Below are 20,474 nucleotides of genomic sequence, written 5' to 3' on the forward strand. Positions count from 1 at the left end.
TTTCAAAAATGCTGTTCCAATGGCAGCAAGAGAGACAAATTTTCTGTGATATACTGGTGCAGGTACCCTATAAAGTGAAGTGCAGTGGAGGAACTGGTGTAGCTCAGTCTGGAGAGAAAGAGGCTGAGGGGAGACCTCATTGCTCTCTACAACACCCTGACAGGAGGTTGTAGCAAGGTTGATGTTGGTCTCTTCTCCAAAGGAACAAGTGACAGGAAAAGGAAATGGCCTCAGGTTGTGCCAGGGGAGGCTTAGACTGGATGTTAGGAAAAATTTTTCACTGAAAGGGTTGTCAATCACTGGATCAGGCTGCCCAGGGAAGTGGTTGAATCACCACCCCTGGAAGTGTTCAAAAGATGTGTAATTTGGTGCTTAGTGACATGGTTTAGTGGTCGAATTGGCAATGATGGGGTAACAGTTGGACTCTGCGTTCCTCAAGGTCTTTTCCAACCTAAACGCTTCTATGATAGGAGACTCAGACAAGATTTCAACAGGTAGCATTATAAAGGCAAAAAACATCATGCTGAATGTGTGTAATCCAAGATCTCAAAACATCTCGAAAATGCTACACCTACAAAAGCATTTGTGGTGATAAAACTTTAAGGATCTATTTTTTTCCACATATGAGGAGATTGGCTTACAGGTCCATGAAGAAAAGCTAGTTTCCTCTTTCTGCCTCAAGTGCCAAAACTGGCATCCTAGCATGTTGTGTAGCAAGAGAGAATACGCAAAGCTAACTGCTGCTGATTATGTGGTGATTACCCCTTTTAAGCTTCCCCTGGCTGAATGCAGTACCACAGAGCTGCTGGAAAAGAGCGGAGAGTAGATGAGGTCTCTGTTCCCATCTCCTAATGCTTTGAATAAAACCTTCAATAGTTATTTAAGTGATGTGGTTTGCTGACTTTAATTTGTGCTTTGATGGAACACATTTTATAAAATATCTTGAAGAGTCACTTTATTGCTCTACTAAACTCCTACTGAGCCATAGCAATCATAATCTGTTTTGAAGTCTTATTATCCTGATAGTGTTCAGTTAAGTCCCTAACCCTCTTAGCTTTTATGTGGCCTAATTAATGACAATTACGGGAAAGATTTCAAGGAAGCATTGTACTGGATTCCCATGTGGATCCCTGTGCTGGGAAAATGTGCTCTTTCTCATAAACTATCTTTCTGTATACTCTACAAGCACACACCTTTCTGGTCAACAGGAGCATGTCTGCAGGCCCTTGAAGGGGCTGAAACCAATGGGGCCTTCTGTTTTGTAGACAGAAATGTACATGTTTGTATATAAACCCATACATGTATAAAGGTAGATAAATATAAAGGTAAATAAATGAATACATAACATAATGACTACATAGCAAAGACAGATATAGAGACAATATCTCTATAGCTCTCTATGTAGCAATATAGAGATAATATATATTTTATATGCATATATATTGGTAGATACATATTTACATACATACATAGTTAGACATGTAGGTTTGTGTATATGTATAGAAAAGATTGAAATCTAGACTAAACCTTGGTCTGCTGAATGTGGATGAAACTTTCTGTTGATTTAAGGAAGCAGGACTCTCCCTGTATTTTTGGAGCCAGCTAGCTTTCTAGAAAACAACTCTACAATTTGGGGTTTTGATGTGAAGGAAAAGGAAAGAGCAGAGAAAGAGAGAGCCATATTCACTGTTGTTCGACCAGAGCCAAGTGTGTTCTGAAGAGTTCTGGAAGTTGCTATTTTGTGAGTCTGTTATGAAAGAGGGGAACCATGCCCATTGTCCCTGTCTTAGATCATACTAAAATCTTTTTCTCCTCTGCATATAGATGGGATTTTTTACACCTATTGGCATACAAGGCAAACTGAAGGGCTCTATGGGAAATTATAAACTCAGTATACTGCAATACATGCTTAATAGATATGTATGCAGTATTCCCATATTCTTTTTATTCATGCTTTCTCTAAATCTTGGTCTTCAGACTGGACAGTAGAATGAGAGTTAGTTGTTGCCCTACAGTTGTAGAAAACCCCAACAAACCAACACCAGAACAGAAAACTATGCACAGTTGTTCAGAGACAAATGTATGTCAGAGCTGATTTTTCAATCTGTATTTTTGGGATATTCTGAATGGATGGAGGTTCTGACCTTGGCAGTTCTTTTACAGATATGCTACTGGTATCTACCAACCCATATGACTACCACTTTTGCTCACAAGGAGTAGTTACAGTGGACAACTTGGATGATGGAGAAGAATTGTTGGCAACAGATGTAAGCCTGTATTAATTTCACTTTGTGCTTCATAGATTAGGTGCACATGGGGAGGAAAAGTGCTGGTGGGAGCCTAACTTCTGTCACTGAAATTATTGGACTAAAGTAAAAGCAGAAATGGGTCTTAATTGCATTCATACTGTGAAGCATGAGGCCTGATAAACAATTATACTTCTGAATCTGGCCATGCTCCATGCAATGCCCGTATATAAGACTATTGTGTCTTATAATTTTGATATAGAAAATGCTAGATAAAAGGAGCTCTCCTCCTGCTCCCCAGCCACTGTTGGATCATCAGGGTGTTCCAGTGGCTGCTTTATGAAATAATACCCCTTGGAAGGTTAGTAATATCTGTCATGCAAAGGTAAATTGAGGAGCTGCAAAATGCCATTGCTTTTGAACAGGGAAGTGACAAAATATCTACATTTGCTTTTCACAGCAAGCCATGGATATTCTGGGATTTGTGCCTGATGAGAAGTCTGGTTCCTACAAGCTCACAGGTGCCATCATGCACTTTGGGAACATGAAATTCAAACAAAGACCCAGAGAAGAGCAGGCAGAGGCTGATGGCACTGAAAGTAAGAATAACACCTAAAATAACTCATTACCTTCAAAAGTCTGACATGCATCATGCACTGTCTTGAGGAAGTAGGATCCTGTTTGCTTTGATCTTGCACAATGTGTCTCCTGCTCAGTAAGAGTGCTGTGCTTCATTTGTAGCAGTGACTTGTTCAGTGGTGGATAACCTTACTTACTAGAAGGTGAATAGACGTAAGTCAGAGTAAACCAATTAAATTCCATTCTTGTGATCATTTGAGCAAAATGCTTGTAAAAACTTGTTGCCTTAGCTTTCTCTTTCATGTCTTCAGGTCTTGCTTCTTTACTTCCTCTTGCACCTGAAACTGCCTATAACCGGCATGGAGATACTTTCTTTTCCCTAAACCTGAGGAGTTTCTCAAGTGTGATTCTTGCAGTAATTAGGGTCTAAGGTAGCTAGATGATATTCTCTACCACAGGGGACAGTACAGGAACACCTAACATAAATCATTAAAGAGCAAGGCCTTTATCTGCTTTCTCTCTGGAAGTGGATATACTTAATGTTTATTATCTCGGCTAGGCATGTTTCCATGTAGAAGTTCAAAGCCAGTTAAAACCCTGTTTCTCTTGATCAGGTGCTGATAAAGCTGCCTACCTAATGGGAATCAACTCCTCTGATTTGATTAAGGGTTTGTTGCACCCTAGAGTGAAAGTTGGCAACGAGTATGTGACCAAAGGTCAAAGTGTCGAACAGGTAACGAGAAACTTTCCAGGTATTTGGACACCTGTCCTGCAAGCCTTAAAGGTTCATCTGTAACATCTCAGAGAGACAGACAGCTGCAAGAAATATTAACATGTACCTCTAGTACCTGTTCCAATTTTATATCCCCCAACGTGGGGGAATAAACAGTGAAAGTGCAGGGAACTGGTAAAGAGACTGACAAAGGACTGGTGGCTGGCACTGCCTTTGATAGAGTTGTTTTTCTGATGTGTTAGTAGCAGCCACTGAAGGAAACCAGGTGCAGTAAAACCACGTGAGGATTGATATCGAATTCTGGATGAGAATAGTAATCTGGAAGACTTGAGCCATGGAGTATTTATTCCGTCATCATTCATTCATTCATTATTCCTATGATTTTAAACTCTTTGTGACCTCAATCAGCTAAAGGCAATATTCACTTAAAGGTATCTCTTAATGTAGGAAACAAAAGTCATTGGGTTGGTACTGCTGCAGCTGTAGCAGTGTCACAGAAGATGCTGCAGCATTTTGGTTACAATGACAATTGTTCCCAGACAGGCTGTGGTACAGGCTCAGAAACCAGAAAAGTGCTGGAGAGAGGTCTATCCTTTTGGTGTATCCTTTGTGCATAGGTTAAAGAAGAGACTTCCGACAGACTCCTCCTATTGCCTGATTATGCCATAGCATCCCTCAAACATTAGAAGCACATGGCAATACGCAACCTGAACCCAGACCTCCCCTATTTTGGCAGCAGCTCTGGGCATCATGGCTGGTATCCAGCCTGTGAGCTTTCTGGTACCTAGCTTCCATGGCAAAGTAAGGGATTAAAACATTTTCAACTTGCTGTCCAGCTGTTTCGCAAGAGGTACTTTACTACCACTTTATGTACGTGTTAGTACACATACATATACATAACAACAATTTGAAGAAAAGTCAGCATAGATAATGGGAGGAGCTGTGTGTTGTATTAAGCATGCCTTGGTGTTTGTAAGAACCATTGTGAAATTTCATTTAAACCATAAGCAGGGATTGAAATAAGGTACTGCTCTGAAACCCTTGTGTTCCACAGTGAATTCTGTTCCACTCAGTGATATTTTGAAATGCATATTTTAGGTTTTGTATGCTGTTGGAGCCTTATCTAAGGCAGTGTACGATCGAATGTTCAAATGGTTGGTGGTCCGTATCAACAAGACCTTGGACACTAAGTTGCCAAGACAGTTCTTCATTGGAGTGCTGGATATTGCTGGGTTTGAAATCTTTGATGTGAGTATTAATGTGTGAGAACCTGGTGGAAGGATGTAAAAGATACCAAGTGCTAGCTCTTGGGTGGGAATTTCTTTTTCTATATGAACAGAAGGCAAAGAGCTGAGAAAGCCATAAAACAAATAGTGTATATGATTTTACAGGGGTTTTCCATGAATAGATGGAGAAAACACTCAGCATTTAGCACAGCTAGACATGCTGATAGTTCCTGGGGAGGAAGAGGGTGGTAATCTTTAGCAAAGACAATGTCACGTGCTTTGGGCAGTGTTTTAGGAGAATGTATTGTTCCATCGATTTCTGTTTTAGAGGAAGCATCTTTTACAAGGTGTGATATTTCTTCCTTTTTGTATCTCAATATGAGATATATCGTCATCCCAATATAAGAAATGAATATTTTACAGTGAGAACAATCATTCACTGGAACAACCGTCCCAGACTTCCTACTGTCCCCATCACTGGAGTTTTCAAGATGTGATACTACAAGGTGCTCTAAAATCTGATATAGTCCCCCTTAACCACGAAGGGTTGGACCAGATGATCTTTCAAAGTCCTGTCCAACCTGGACATTTCTGTGACTGTGTCATCACTGTAAAGAACTGTATGTGACAAAAGGACATCACAATTTCTTTTTCTCAGAACCCATTCCTGAAGATAAGTGCTTAATGCCATTGCTGGTATGTGTTGCAGCAAAGCAAAGAGCGTATTGGCTCTGGTTTACAGGACTGGTGTGGCACGCTGCTGAAGGAAAGGCACGTGCATCCTGAGAAACCTGAACAAATCTGGGCATCCTCACACTTTGGAGGACAGTATGTGATGCAGCTATCAGCCTGCACTGAACTCCCTCCTGCTTTGCCTTTGGTGTTATGCCCAGTAGTTTCTCAACCAGTTACTGTTTAGAAGGTTTTAGATGTAAACAGTTTCCTTCTTGCTGTTCCACCAAGCCTTTACCGTAGTTAACTGTGGTGCAAATGCTTCTTTTTTGTCTCCTTCTGCAGTTTAACAGCTTTGAGCAGCTCTGCATCAATTACACTAATGAGAAACTGCAACAGTTTTTCAATCATCACATGTTTGTCCTGGAGCAAGAAGAGTATAAGAAGGAAGGCATTGAATGGGTATTCATTGATTTTGGCATGGACCTGCAGGCCTGCATTGATCTGATTGAGAAGGTATGTACAGGAGTGCTAAGGTATATTTGCTGAATTGGTTTTCTTCATGATACTTCTTTGGAGATGTCCCCAAGGCCCAATGAACAGAGTAGAATAGACAGCAGGACGAGTTTCTTGCCTTTGTATATGCAATAGAGAATCAAATGAAAATCATATTTGTGACATTTGAGGCTACTTGGCTTTACCTCTGTAAGTTTGCCTTACAGAGCCAACAGTAACCACAAGCTGTAACTGTTAATTTGTAGGGCTGTATAATCCTGCTTATTTTTTACTTTTGTCTTTCTCTGTCCCTACTGTTCTTCCATTTACTTTGTTCCACATATGGTTAACATCAGACTGGCTTGTCATGTTTTCAGGGCAAAAAAATTCAGTGACATGCCCTGTCCCTCTCCCTGCGAGGTTCCCATTTCCTACATTATGTGTTGATGTGCAACGTCCTTTGTGCTCTTCTTAGCCTGGAACTATTGCTTCCATCTCACTGCTTCCCTACTGTAGACATGCCTTTCCTTTTCCCTTCTTTGTGAGTATAATGTGGTCCTGGTGGGGACAGCTGTCCCTTGCTGTGTATCTTTCTGCCATATCTTATGGCATGCATCTAACCTTGCTGATCCATGAGGAAAAATGAAATTTTAAATCTTGTATTAGCAGGACATGTGGAGTAGCTGGAGGAGAAAGGTTAATTATTAAGTGCTTTTCTACTTGATCACCTTCTTCGCTGGGGTAGGATACCTGCATGTGGTCCTAGTCCCTCAAGAAAGCTGTCCAGTGCTAGGAAGTTTGATAATCTTTTCTTGTGACATGAATGATAAAATGCTACTTGGTCCAGCTGTCCTGGATGGTAAATCAAACCTTTCTGGAAGTCATCGTAAAGCCTCCTAACGCAGACATGTCATAATGAATAGTGAAAGGTGTGGTTACTATTTTAACAGAATAGTCAAAGGCTTCCTCCTCAGGTATAAGAAGAAATTTTGCAGGCTTAAAATTCCATCAGATCAAACTTAAAGGCTGCACAGCTACTGAAAGCAGGCAGCCTAAGCATTTTCCAACAAAGATGTTCTTAAATCCACAGCCATTGGGAATCCTGTCTATCCTTGAAGAGGAATGCATGTTCCCGAAAGCTACAGATATGACGTTCAAAGCCAAACTCTATGACAACCATCTTGGCAAGTCACCTAACTTACAGAAGCCCAGGCCTGATAAGAAAAGGAAATACGAAGCTCACTTTGAACTTGTTCATTATGCTGGTTCAGTAAGTTCCTCCACTGATGGGTAGACTTTGTATTAGAGGTCTTCCAGGTGTGGTTTGGCCCATAGCACACAACAAGGGAGGGTGGGAATTATGAAGAGGGGAAGAAAGGAAAAGTGAGGAGTAAAAACACTCCTCTTTGCACAAGTATTGCAACACGATAAGATGCCACCAGACTCCAGGACATCTGGTCCTTGGATACACAAATAAAACGAAATGAACTGCAGAAGGCAATCCAGAACTGTGATACCTGAGCCAAAACTTGCCAATTTCAACACTCTGTTTGCAGACCAGATAGGCTGAAAGATTTTGAAATGGATACAGGAAATTTTTTGTCAAACTAGAGTTGATATGAAGCCTCATCAGAGCAGAGATGCACTTACCTGATGCCATTGATTTCAAATTAAAATTTAACATTAAGCTATTTTTGTATTTCTTAAGAGAAATACTGCCCGTCTTGGTCTTTATCTGTAGTTGTTAATGTATTCAGTAAAGAAAATTAGAATTTCTGTCCCCTTGTGATGCTAATAATGGAACATATTTTCCCACCAAACAGAGCTGTGGCAAAGTACTGCAGTTAGGTTTTAATCATTAAGTTTCTGTCAGAAAACCCTAATTATTCCAGAGTAGCATGCTGCTGTGAAGTGAAATTATTACTTGTGCATTTCATACTTCAGCACTTAGCAGGGATCCTGGGGTGCTGATGACATGTGGTGTCTCTACAGCCAACTTCATAGAGTCCATGAGATGTAGGGACCAGAGACTTTTGAAGGGGTGTGCAGGATTCAGATGGTAATTATTAGGAAGAGAGTTTTGGGAGTTAGGAAGCAAAAAAAGTGGATGGGAAGAGAGATAAAAATAGGTGGCTGGTGCTGCTCTGAGTGCAACACTTCACCAAAAGTCATCAGCTTCAAGCCAAATCATAAAGAACTACTGCTCTGAAGGGCAACATTTGCAACCTCTGGTTTCTTTTCAATTTGCTGTAGGTTCCCTATAACATCATTGGGTGGCTTGAGAAGAACAAAGACCCACTTAATGAAACTGTAGTAGGTATTTTCCAAAAATCGTCTAACAAACTCCTGGCAAGCTTGTTTGAAAGCTATGTTGGTGCTGACAGCGGTAAGCAGAATCAACTCATATGGGTTTCTTTTGTTTCTGGGATGTGTGCTTGGGAATTAATTTCAGAAACAAAACAATTCTCTCCACTGCAATTGACTGAACGCTAAATGAGGCAGTGACTAATTATTTAGATTCACACAGCATCTGTAGGAGTTTGCCAGTTATACCAAGGAGGCCATTAACTCAGCTAGTTTGAATGCATAATAGCTCTGAGCAATTTTGGCAAGGAAATCTGTGTGTTGTGAATGCTGCAGTGGGAGTTTGAGCATGCAAGTGTTCAGATACGCAGGCAAGTGTTGCACAGAAAGTTTTGTACGTAAATGTCTATGAAGTAGAACAGCTCTTATTTCCCACACTTGTGGTCCTCCTTGCTAGCCACCATGAATTAAATAAGAAATACAAAATCTAAGAGAGTTTTGGAGTGGTTTTTTGGATTAGTGGCAAGTAGACACTGAAAGTACCTGAACACCACTCCACACTGGCCAAAGTAGAAGATTTTGCTAATACAATCTTCTATTTTGTTTGCTGTTGTTTGATTGTTTGATGAGATCAATTTATGTCTGAGAATGTATTTAAGCTGCATGCATCACACAGAACTCCTTTATTTGTGAGAAGACAAGTAGCAAGCACCCAGAAAATTGATCTTAAGTAAATAAGACTGCCATTCATTACAAAGATGTAGCTCTCAATGTCCTGAAGTTGCAATCACTTACAGCCTATTTATTAGTAATCTCATTTCTATAGATGTTTTCATGAATCATAAGACACTTTCTGAGGAGGCAAGGAGGCTGCAGACTTTATAATGTGAATAAGAAATAGAGCTGAATGCAAATAACAAAATCCCTGCCACTAGCAAAGTTTTGCAAGTTACTAGCTGCCTATTTGCCTGTGGATATTCCCGTCTGTCAGAATACTACCTTGCTTTTTTTCAGCATCGGGAGAAAAGAACAGCCTGTGCAGATTAGCCTGTTCCAGTCTCAGCAGTGTCACTTTCAAATGGGGGAAAGGCTGTGTACAATTGCATCAAGCACATTGCACTCTTCACTCCTCCTTTTATGTTGACTACTGTTGACAGGTGACAGAATGCCAGACCTCCTGGGAATGATCTAATAGTCTAGTGTTTAGAAAGCTGCAGCAATCGCTGTACATTTCTGGGTCATGTTTGGCTCTTGTGAAGCTTGGTAAAGGTCATGTCAGAAACTAGCCCTCTTTTAGAGGATCAGAGTGATTTTGACTCTGTGGCTTTAAGCAAAATTCAGGGGATGTAAAGCTACTATACTTAAAATTACAAATATTCATTTCCCTCTGTTCTAGACAAATGTTACTTGCACAAGTTCAGTGTCTGTAGAGCAGACAAGTGAGGATCATTGTATATACAGTACAATGTACAGTATCAATTTTCCATAACCATTACTGTTCTTCAGCTTTTTCTACATCATCTCACCCTGTAGGCTTTTTAGCAAACTACAAATACCTTCATTTTGTTAAAAGTTGTTTTTCTGCCATATTCATATTTATGGACTTTCTGCTGAGAAATGATGCTGTGTAGATCTGAAATGCAAATGCAATCCAGAAAGCTTACAGTGATCTTTCTTTGACAAAAATCCTAAATATGGACAGAGAGCTGCAAACTTGGGATATATCACACTTGATGTTCAGAATGCTTGGTATATTTGAGCAGTCAGAGCCACCAAGTCATTAGCTATGCTTTTCATTCAGAGGCAGTTGTACTATTAGAACAGTTGGTCTGTCTCCCGTGCCCTGCCTGCCCCCCTTACTGAGATGGAGACTGTGATTTTTTTAATCCCCCCTTTTTTTTTCCCTCTTAGCTGACCAGGGTGGAGAAAAGAAACGCAAGAAAGGTGCTTCCTTCCAAACAGTGTCCTCATTGCACAAGGTTTGTTTACCTCTCCCCACCTGATGGTTTTAGTTAAGACAATACATTGAAGAGGACTGTTAAGGATTGTAATGGACAAAAAAATTTACATTCAACATCAGAATTTGATTTGGGGCCTGGGTTATTGGCCTTGGCTAAGTGAATTACACTGTTATTAAAGCTCCGTGTATTAGGGGCTGCTCCATTTTACCTTCTTTGAGCATTCAAGAGATTAAGTGGGTTTTATTCTGTTAGAGAAAGTATCACAGAATGTTGTGAACAACCTTTATCATTTATTCTGTGGCTTACATCTTCACGCATGTCTTTGGAAGAGGAGCTGATTACAAGTAATTTCCTAGTACCTATCTGATTACTGATTGTAATTGGATCTTAGGGTTAGAGAAGTCATGGAAAACAAAAGTTGTTTAATGGAGTGGCGTAAAGCCTCTTTTTTTCCTGAGTAATTCCCTTCTACTGGGACTGGCACATGCTCCTGGTGGAAGCTGTTGCTAGGACCATGTCTGCAGAAAAATGGGGACTGTAATTTACCATTAGTACCATTTCTTATGGGTAACACTGAAGAAGCTATAATGTAGGTAAACCTCTCATACAGAAGGAAGTAGTTACCTCTCACAAGTCATGTTCTATCTTGTTTGGAGGTACTGCTCATGAAGGGAAATCAAGAAATTGAGACCTGTACCTTACCGGCTGAAGAAGTGTAAAAATAGCTAAGGATCACTCAGGCAGTAATTTAATACTCCCCAAATAGAAGCCCACTTACTTTCCAGCACATGAGGAACTGCTAAGTACCCAGCTCAGGTTCTCTCATTTGTCATCCTCACTGAGTGGGGAAGTGATTAGGCAAAAATACAGTTGGCTTTACAGAAATGCTCCGCAGGATGATACTGCATCTTGCTTGATGTTCATCTGGTTTCTGACATTTCTGGGGTTGTAAGTAAAACGTGTCTTCTGAAGACTCTGCTAAAACTGATATGGATTCATATAATTAAGTTAATTCATACTTTGGTTTATTTGAACAGATTTCTCTGTAATAATTTTGGTAATCTTATAATTTTGTTGGAGGCTATTTAGAGATATGACTTTAATAAACTTAACAACCAACAAGCCAAGGAAATAAGTGTTTGGAATCACACTAAACCACTGAAGCTAATTGTGTTTTTAATATGTCTGTTCTAGGAAAATTTAAATAAGCTGATGACTAACCTAAAATCTACATCCCCTCACTTTGTACGATGCATTATCCCCAATGAATCAAAAACTCCAGGTATGGAAAATAAAACAGTCTTAAAACTTTGTGTATTCTGACTATGTCATTCCAATACTTACTCCCAAGTCACCAGATTGTGTTTACATACTGTCTGTGTTGTTCACTTCAGTGACACAAAGATTAAACTCTATGGAGAATCTCCATTAATTTAGCCTTGTATTTTTCCCTGTAGGTGAAATGGATGCTTTCCTTGTCTTGCATCAGCTCCGCTGTAATGGTGTCCTGGAAGGCATCCGCATTTGCCGTAAGGGTTTCCCAAACAGAGTGCTTTATGCTGACTTTAAGCAAAGGTAATGCAGAGCTGTGCTGTCTCCTGTCCTAACTCACCAGTCAAAATAAGCAAAGCATGTCTTTTCATTTTTATTTTGAGGTATTTTATCCCATTAGAGTTTATTTTCAATTCAGTTTGCCTGAACATGGAAGGCAGAATTTTGCTCTTGCTTGTATCTGTGTAGATGCAAAGTAGGAAACTACCCGGATTTCTTTCTTTCTATCTATCTATCTATCTATCTATCTATCTATCTGTCCATCTATCTATCCATTTATTTATTAGCTTTGGGGTAAGATCAGGGCAGAGGGAGAAGCATAATCTAGGCCAATTTTTACTCATTGCTCATCTGTTATTAACAGATACCGCATTCTGAATCCAGGCGCGATCCCAGAGGATACATTTGTGGATAGCAGAAAAGCTGCTGAAAAACTGCTGGCATCTTTAGATGTTGACCATAACCAATATCGTTTCGGACACACCAAGGTAACCAGCAAAGACCATCATTGCTTATCTAAAAAGAAAAGTGAGAGACCTAATATCTAATTTGCAGAATGTGACATTATGCAATTTCTGGTGGCAATTAATGAAGTTAATAATACAAGGAACCAGCAATATAGCAGCAAATTGATACTAATTTTTAAGATGTCATAGAGGAAGTAATGTCTTTGGCTCAAACCTCCATGAAGCTTATATTACAGCAACACTGCAAGTGGATGCAGCAGCATCTGATGCTCCATGCCCTGCACACCCACACCCCCCCCCCCCCATAAACCAATAGCTAATATAATATATTCATAATATAATCTAGGTACAATCAAACATAGATGGAACACAAAGTGAGCTGCAGATTATTTTGAAATGAGGCCATGTGCAATTATGACATGATCCTATTAGCAGAGATCTCTGGACCTGGCAGTTGTGGTTCAGCTGACCTAGTTTGAACAGTTCAAAAGTACTGTGGCAACAAAATTGCAGCAATAAAATAGTTTGGCTTATTCAAATCTGGGGAGATGTAACAAGTTTCAAAATATCTTTGTATCTATCTGTACAGTGCAGTCCCTGATGTAAGTAGTATTTGACCCCCATACTCTTTGACTTCATAATGTGTCAATAAAAATACCATTATTCTGATTTCAATACGATCTGTGTAACTCAGGAATTCAATATTAGCTTATGGTGAAATGAAATCTGTGCATGTACCAGGTGTTCTTCAAGGCTGGTCTCTTGGGCCATCTAGAAGAAATGAGGGATGAGAGACTTGCGAAAATCTTGACGATGATCCAGGCGAGAGCACGTGGCAGACTGATGCGTATTGAGTATCAGAAGATAGTGGAGCGCAGGTATGAAGGCACCTCCTTAAATCTTAGCAGATAATAGTCATTGCCATTTAATTGTATGTTGAATAGAGCCATTATTAAAGTCCCTAAGGCTATAGCTAACCCTAAATTAAAGGTCTAAAGTGGATGTGTGATAAAAATAATAGCAACTGTATAACAGTTGCCTGAAATTCTGGTGAAAATCAAGAGATATGGAGGAAGTTACTTGTATAGCTTGGAACCTAGCACAGGTTTCTAATATTACTGAGAACAAAGCCATAAAACTAACTGAGAATGAAAAAAAATCTCACTTTCTCAATTAATGCTGAGCTTTAGGGAATTTTGTTTGTTTCCTTAAACCAGGGATGCCCTTCTTGTAATTCAGTGGAACATCCGCGCTTTTATGGCTGTGAAGAACTGGCCCTGGATGAAGCTTTTCTTTAAGATCAAGCCTCTCCTGAAGACCGCAGAAACTGAAAAGGAGATGGCCAATATGAAGGAAGAGTTCTTGAAGCTGAAGGAGGCCCTTGAAAAATCAGAAGCCAGGAGGAAGGAACTTGAAGAAAAGCAAGTCTCTTTAGTTCAGGAAAAAAATGATTTGCTTCTCCAGCTCCAAGCTGTGAGTAGACACATATATTCATAAATTTATGGTGTTATTTGAAACTCGAAGGCTTACAGACCAGAGGGTTAGTGCAATTCAATTAAAATAAGCTGTTGCTCTTGTGAGATGTTCTAGTGTATAACCAGGTGGGCTAGCAATGCAAATCTTAAGAGCTATTCTGTCCAGGGCAATGTCTGTGGCAGTTAGATATGAAAGAGTTTTATACGTCACTAGTCATGCTTACCACTGTCTCACCCTGCTCGGCTAATTACCTGTTAGTTTTGTCTTCTGAAATCAGGAGTATGAAATTTTCCTTATGCTTCTCTGTTGCATTGGATCAGACTCTCTGACCACTTACAGGATAGGGGACAAGTGAGGAATTAAAGAGGCCAGGCAGTCATTGCTGTCCACTTCCTTGTGCCACACTAGGAGCAAGACACTCTGGCAGATGCTGAGGAGCGGTGCGACTTGTTGATTAAATCCAAGATTCAGCTGGAGGCCAAAGTCAAAGAACTGACAGAGCGGGTTGAGGATGAGGAAGAGATGAATTCTGAGCTGACGTCTAAGAAGAGAAAATTGGAAGATGAGTGCTCTGAGCTCAAGAAGGATATTGATGATCTTGAAATAACACTTGCAAAAGTAGAGAAAGAGAAGCACGCTACTGAAAACAAGGTATCTTTAGAACTTCACTATGTATTCAAAAGAGGTTGGGTATGGATTACCTTTATGATGAAAGCTGCCAGTTTTCTGATGGTTTTACACTGTCTGTTACACAAACCACACTGAAGGATTGGTATATACACAGTTATTGGACCTTATGAAGGAAAACATCTTAACTCTGAGCGTAAGTTCCCCTTTTTCTGAAGTGAGTTTTGCTGCATTTTAGCTAAAGAATTATGTCTAGATCACACATTTTTAAGTAATCAATTTTCTGCTATAACATTGAGTTCTTCCAGCTCTTCTCAGAGCCTGTAAATCTAAAGCTCATCTCCTACTTCTCCCAGAGAGGATCAAAAGCTGAAATCCAACACAATGAGAGTGACACTGAAAAGAATATTTGAAAGAATGTACTAAATCCACAACAAGAACTGGCACACATCGTCTTCCTGACAGCAATTTCACTCAGAAAGCCACAGGGGGAATACAAGTTCAGTACAGACAGTCATTTGAGCCAGATTATGATATTCCCTTGCTTCAAAGGCCTAGAAGTAAATCTTCCCTTCTCACACAGGTCAAAAATCTGACAGAAGAAATGGCGACTCTTGATGAGAATATCAGCAAACTCACTAAGGAGAAAAAGTCCTTGCAGGAAGCTCATCAGCAAGTTCTGGATGACCTACAAGCAGAGGAGGACAAGGTCAACACACTGAGCAAAGCTAAAGTGAAACTGGAACAGCAAGTGGATGATGTAAGCTGGCCCTACCTTCGTGTTTTCCCAGGCTGGTTTGTCCACCACTTAGTGGTTTTCATAAGTCTGAAATGTTTCTAAAACTTTGACCTGAATTCCTGTCCTTTTAGAAATTATTGAGGATTTAGAAACACAGTCTATGTACTGTCTGTAATAGGTATAATTACAGAAATACTATAAAACATTATCTGTGTAGTTCAATCTTTGAAAGGAGTGCAATAACAAGGCGAAATCCACTCAGTTTGCATTTGCAGTGTAATCAGCATGAAGTCAAACAGAACTTAGCTAGTAGGGGAACTGTAGCGCTTGCATAGATGTAAAGCATGGATAACCCTTATGTTATATTTCTTTAGCCCATATGCCCACTGGCTGCTAGAAAACAAAAAATGTTAATTGGGATGCTTGTACTTCAGTATTCCCGCTTTGCAACTTGCTAGAGCTCAGCACAAAACTGGGCTCAGCATACATCTGACTGTTGTAAACCATCTGTGTTCAATATCCTTAATAAGTGACTTTGTTCCTAAAGCTTGAGGGCTCACTTGAACAAGAGAAGAAAGTGAGGATGGATCTAGAAAGGGCCAAACGCAAACTGGAAGGGGACTTGAAGCTGACCCAAGAGAGTGTCATGGACTTGGAGAATGATAAGCTGCAGATGGAAGAAAAGCTAAAAAAGTAAGAGACTGATTCTGTTATACAAAACAAAGCAATGAAAGCACTTTCAGAACCTTCAGTGTCATCTTGCTCTGATGGTGGCTAAAAGGAAATTCCATGACATGCGAGTGTGGAGTCAAGAAGGGAGGGAAAATCACTCTTGTGCATGGTACACCTGAAACATTACAATTCATGACACTTTCCAGTATTTAAAAAAAAAAAAGTTATTATGTTTCTTAGTCTCTAAGAAGTTGTTCATATTCACTAGCGATGACAGTGAGACCTGACTGTTAAACGTGCTTATGACACAAAGAACCAGAAATATATTGCACAAATGCATGCAGAGTCTTGTCTTGGAAATCTCTGCTCAGAGGAAGATGTACTTTCCTGCAAATCACAATACATGAGAATTGCTTTAATTTTTAGCTAAGATAGAAGTTCTATTGAACAACTCCTTAAAAATTGCAAAAGCCTCACTTGAAAAACAGGGAAAATTGTCACAGTGGAATTTTCCTTTCCATGGCAGGAAAGAATTTGAAATGAGTCAACTGAATTCCAAGATAGAAGATGAACAAGCTATTGTGATGCAGCTGCAGAAGAAGATCAAGGAGCTTCAGGTCAGCTTGATTCTTTCTCATATCTCTTTGGATGTGTTTATCTTTGTGCATCAGTAAAGGGCTTTGTGGAGACTTTTCACGGGTAGCTGCAGCTTGGCTTTGAGACCCAAATTGCTGCAACTCCATAGCTTCCCAGACCGATCCTTTTCCCCTCAGAATGCTTACTCTGCAGTGGTTCTTTCCCAGTAGTAGGACATATGACCACAGAATGCTAGATGTTTTAGGCAAGGCAGGAAGGCCCTGGTGTTGTGCTTTAAGCAAATAATATTGTTCCAAACCACGGACCTGAGGGTAGATGCTGGGGAGGAGTTCAGCAGTGATAAGCATAGTTTTGAAATTAAAGGGAAGAACCCAAATGCACAGGAAATTTTCAACAGAAATGAAAAGGCCAAAGAAAGTCAGCACAGTTCAAACAAAGTGTCTTGACCCAAAATATCAGCTCTGCTTTTCAGTAAATAAAGAACATGTGCACAAATTGGATGTGAAGCATAGATTGGTCAAAATAAGAGTTTCATAAAAAAAAGACTGCTCCCAATGAATATTCATTATTCAAGCAATTCTACACATTGCTGTATTTGAAATCCTGTCTCAACAGTCCTAGAGAGAAGTTATTTTTGTCACAGAACTCTTAAAATGGGAACAATGAGTCCCTTTCAGTGACAATTTGTTGCTGGTACTCCTACTATCAATAAACTCCTCTCACGTACTTCGGCTAAATGTCAAGTACACGAGTGTAAGGTGAATGCACTTGACCTATATGTCCTGAACTACAGGTTGTAGAGCAATCTACTGTGAGAAAGATATGACTCATCATCCTTAGTCTAGTTCAAGATCTGATTTCCTGGCACAAATGGTCAAGTCCTTTACCTGCTGTGCTTCTGTGCTGTAAAGCGTGGGCTGGCAGAGGGTTTAACAATTTGTAAGGTGCTTCATGGTCTTCTTATGAGAATCATCATGAAGGTGACCCAAAGGTGCTTGTGTCTCTTACATAGGCTCGTATAGAAGAACTAGAAGAGGAGCTGGAAGCAGAAAGAGCTGCTCGAGCCAAGGTGGAAAAGCAGAGATCAGATTTGGCCCGAGAGCTGGAAGAATTAAGTGAGCGACTTGAGGAGGCTGGGGGAGCCACAGCTGCCCATCTGGAGATGAACAAGAAGCGTGAGGCAGAGTTCCTGAAGCTGCGACGGGACCTCGAGGAGGCCACGCTGCACTACGAAGCCACGGCTGCCACCCTGAGGAAGAAGCATGCAGACAGCGTGGCTGAGATGGGGGAGCAGCTGGACAACCTGCAGCGGGTCAAGCAGAAGCTGGAAAAGGAGAAAAGCGAGCTGAAGATGGAAGTGGATGATCTGTCATCCAACGTGGAGCAGATGGTCAAGGGAAAAGTAAGGGTCCTGAGGCTTCTCAAACCCCCAAAGGTCATGTGTAGCCAAGGATACCAGGGCTTCTAATCACTACAACACGCTCAGAGGAGGGGTCTTAATCTGGGCTGGGGTCTTTCTGACCTGTAGGTGAGATTTTTAGGATTATAATGAAGGCAGTTTACTTCAGGACACCTTAAAAGTTAGTTCTTTTGCCAAGTTGATTAATCAAATGGTCACTTCACGAAGCTGTCAAATAACTCATCCTTGGTACTACCAATCCTATATGTTCTACTTCGATCTCTCAAACAGGACCAGGACCTGGTTTTACTCATGAATTCTTTATTGCTAAAGGTCATAACAATATGACCTTAAGGTCATAACGTCTTGACCCAGGCCCAAGGTGCAGTAACTGTGACTGTGAACTGCAGGTGTACAATATAGGTTATATCAATCCTTCCCTTGGTTCACAGTTTTGACATGTTAGCAAGGAGTGCAAAGCAGAGGCTTGCATGACTGCCATGTGTATTTTTACTTCCTATGGCTGAATTCTGGATTTTGTTTCCTGTCTTGGTAGCTTTCAGAGAATTCTAAAGAGTACTTTCAGTGCAAGTGGTGAAATTTCAGTATTCTGAGTGTTAGAAAGCTGTAATCAAACTCAATTTATGATAAATGGCAATTAAAGCAGAATCAGTAGAGCAATTTTCATTGGAGGTGATTTTCCCATCTAGTAATTATGAGGAGGCTATGCCCCAACTTCATAGCCATGTGATTGCTTTTGAAGTTCTTGCAGAATCTTTTTACACTGCTGCTTCCATTCAGAACACAGTTCAGGGAAAACAAACGGGAAAGGTCTTCTGATGGGGAGTCCCCCTGGCCTGGGGCTGTAGATTAGGGATACTATTCTCTGCCCTCCTGCTGTGGTGTTTGTGTTTTTGTTATCTGCCAGTCCTCTGAAAAACAAACAAACAAACAAACAGAACAAAACACGGATACATTTGGAATGCTTCCAAATGGTTGCCTAGAGGCTACAGCTTTGATTGCCTTTTCTCCTGGTTCCCATTAGGCGAATGCAGAGAAACTTTGTCGCACTTATGAAGACCATCTGAATGAGACAAAAACAAAACTGGAGGAAATGACTCGCCTCATGAATGACCTCACTACTCAGAAGACAAAACTCCAGAGTGAGAATGGTATGTGTTCAGTCAGGCCAGGTAGATTGTTTCCCAGTAATTTACCAGGTGTGCCTCAGCACTGCATTGGTGAGATGTATTGTGCGATGGCATCTGCTCTGAAGATGGCTGGATTAGGATTGCTGAATGGAGCAGTAACTTTGTGTCTTTTGACACTCATATCTTCAATATTTTTATTATCTTGGTGGGGAGACCTTGCCTCGGACTGGCTTTTAAAGCAAACCCGTAACTGTATTTACCAGCATACTGTGATACCATCTAATGAGCTGAAAGGGATGTATTGGCTAGGTACCCATTTTCAGGGTACATCTATGTTGCAATGCTAGAGGGAAGACAAAGGAGCCAGCATACTGCTGCTCTTTGTGGATACCATCTTCCTCAGTGGGACCTTGGGCATTGCACTCTAGAAGATGCTTACATCCGGGCAAAAATGCCACATATCCTCTAAGTGCTTGCTACCCTTTTAGCCATAGTTCTGCTATTTAATCTCTGCATCCTCATCAGATAGCAGTGCTCTCTGTATTTACATAGACATATTTTTCATTTCCTGTGTGTTTCCTTGTTAGTTCTGTGTACACCTGTAAGGCTGCAGTTTCCACCTCGCAGCGACGTCCTTCATGTGATAAAGGAAGTTTTCCTTATGTATCTCGCTGCTCTGTATGCTGGTCATTGTGAGCTTCTCAGAGTGCTTTGCAGCCCTCTGAAAAGAAGTCTGTGGAAAAGCATGTAAAGTAGTGGAGAAAAGTATAAACTAAACCACATACAACGGCATGTGAAAGCAAGCATCAGTCTAATCTGATCCATGAGCTGAACTAAAACTAATGAATCAAGGTATTGGTAGAACAAAATAGTAACAACAACAAAACAAAAACCCCCAAACAAACATAACCCTAAGGAAAATATCCTGGTGAAGTGTCTGATGGTTACAACTTAGGAAGAAGCTTCACAACATCGGGCTGTAATCACTGCTAGTTCTTTTCCTCATCAGAATTGGACAGGCAGGACTTTGATTTTGTCTGGGGCTTTGTCATTTCATCATCTTACCTTTTCTTGGTTGAATCCTGTGGCAGGTGAATTTATAAGACAACTTGAAGAGAAGGAGTCACTGATAAGTCAGCTGTCCCGGGGGAAAACATCATTTACACAGCAGATTGAAGAACTTAAGAGACAGCTAGAAGAGGAAACCAAGGTAATTCTTTGACTGTGTCCCTTTTATCGAAATGAAATGGGGAAAACTCTTCATGTTCAGTTGTAGCCTGGATAAAATCTGAAATGAAACATAGGAGAGAGAATGCTTCCTGGTTATTGTACTGATAAAGGTTCCTGCCCCTGACTGAGACAAGTCACAAAAGAAGAGCTTGGGAAAATAACCAGCATCCATAACTGTGAAATAAATCTTACCCAGTAGGATAGTCAAAATCTCAGATCTTGTGTCTTAAAATTTTGGATGCTTCTCCAAAGATGTTAAACTATCTTTTTTTAGCTATTATTGTTAGCTATCATTACTACTGACTATATTATAATAAACATAATATGGTAAATATATTGGAATAAATAT

General features: G+C 40.3%; 1 protein-coding gene across 1 annotated transcript in view; it reads left to right on the forward strand.

The window, feature by feature from the left end:
• The window catches only part of MYH15 (myosin, heavy chain 15), a gene marked incomplete at its 3' end in the record, with an annotated part of 30,531 nt that extends 10,426 nt beyond the window's left edge, over positions 1–20,105 (forward strand). The window contains exons 11-30 of the mRNA XM_010013201.1: positions 2,164–2,267; positions 2,707–2,845; positions 3,440–3,558; positions 4,657–4,806; positions 5,802–5,972; positions 7,042–7,221; positions 8,205–8,337; positions 10,167–10,234; positions 11,411–11,498; positions 11,674–11,791; positions 12,132–12,255; positions 12,976–13,112; positions 13,452–13,707; positions 14,119–14,361; positions 14,921–15,097; positions 15,624–15,769; positions 16,275–16,365; positions 17,358–17,747; positions 18,790–18,916; positions 19,987–20,105. Of these exons, the coding sequence (XP_010011503.1) occupies positions 2,164–2,267; positions 2,707–2,845; positions 3,440–3,558; positions 4,657–4,806; positions 5,802–5,972; positions 7,042–7,221; positions 8,205–8,337; positions 10,167–10,234; positions 11,411–11,498; positions 11,674–11,791; positions 12,132–12,255; positions 12,976–13,112; positions 13,452–13,707; positions 14,119–14,361; positions 14,921–15,097; positions 15,624–15,769; positions 16,275–16,365; positions 17,358–17,747; positions 18,790–18,916; positions 19,987–20,105 (3,080 nt within the window). The remainder of the gene's footprint in view (positions 1–2,163; positions 2,268–2,706; positions 2,846–3,439; positions 3,559–4,656; positions 4,807–5,801; positions 5,973–7,041; positions 7,222–8,204; positions 8,338–10,166; positions 10,235–11,410; positions 11,499–11,673; positions 11,792–12,131; positions 12,256–12,975; positions 13,113–13,451; positions 13,708–14,118; positions 14,362–14,920; positions 15,098–15,623; positions 15,770–16,274; positions 16,366–17,357; positions 17,748–18,789; positions 18,917–19,986) is intronic.
• Positions 20,106–20,474: the final 369 nt, after the last annotated feature.

The sequence above is a fragment of the Nestor notabilis genome, unplaced genomic scaffold, assembly GCF_000696875.1.
Source record: "Nestor notabilis isolate BGI_N333 unplaced genomic scaffold, ASM69687v1 scaffold974, whole genome shotgun sequence".
In the NCBI taxonomy this organism is placed as follows: domain Eukaryota; kingdom Metazoa; phylum Chordata; class Aves; order Psittaciformes; family Psittacidae; genus Nestor; species Nestor notabilis.